The 523-nt window shown below is 44.2% G+C and overlaps 1 protein-coding gene across 3 annotated transcripts in view; it reads left to right on the top strand.

Annotated features, from left to right (window-relative positions):
- The window catches only part of LOC113214864 (uncharacterized), a 10,347-nt gene that overhangs the window by 5,123 nt on the left and 4,701 nt on the right, over positions 1-523 (top strand). For all 3 annotated transcript variants that reach the window (XM_052263594.1, XM_052263593.1, XM_052263595.1), the window contains one exon: positions 250-403. In XM_052263594.1, coding sequence (XP_052119554.1) covers positions 250-403 — 154 coding nt within the window. The remainder of the gene's footprint in view (positions 1-249; positions 404-523) is intronic.

Raw genomic sequence — 523 nt, forward strand, 5'->3', positions numbered from 1 at the left:
TGCATGTGATCGTGTCGATTGTAGCCACAAATGTGTTGCTTCAAAAAGGGCCGTCCCACGGTGTGGTCACAAAAATGAAGTAAGGGAGGGTGGGGGTTCTTGACCCCCCCCCGTTTCCTGCTCCTTATCACCCCGTGTGAGGAGGCAACGTACCCGCCCGCGAGGGCCCTTCTCTTCGTAGGACTTTTTATTTTTTACAAAATTACTAAAAATGAGGCTCGACATTCTATTGCTTGTGTTTTATTACAGGTGTGCCTTTGCGTGGCTTGCTGTATGAAGGTTGATAATCCTATCCCATGCGTTCATTGCGGATGGCCACTTTGCAAACGCAGCTGCCCACATCTTGATCGCCACAGCACTGAATGCGCTGCTTTCCAAATGGGAAAATATAAATATCATGGCGGTATGATTTTCCTGTACAACTTATTTCACTGGTAATCGTGTCAATGAACGTATGTCCAAAAAAATCAGCTTTTGTATTTCAAGGTATTTTGACACAAAAACTATATATTCTAAAAAGAGA

Source organism: Frankliniella occidentalis, unplaced genomic scaffold, assembly GCF_000697945.3.
Source record: "Frankliniella occidentalis isolate FOCC.00 unplaced genomic scaffold, Focc_3.1 Scaffold13, whole genome shotgun sequence".
NCBI classification, from domain to species: domain Eukaryota; kingdom Metazoa; phylum Arthropoda; class Insecta; order Thysanoptera; family Thripidae; genus Frankliniella; species Frankliniella occidentalis.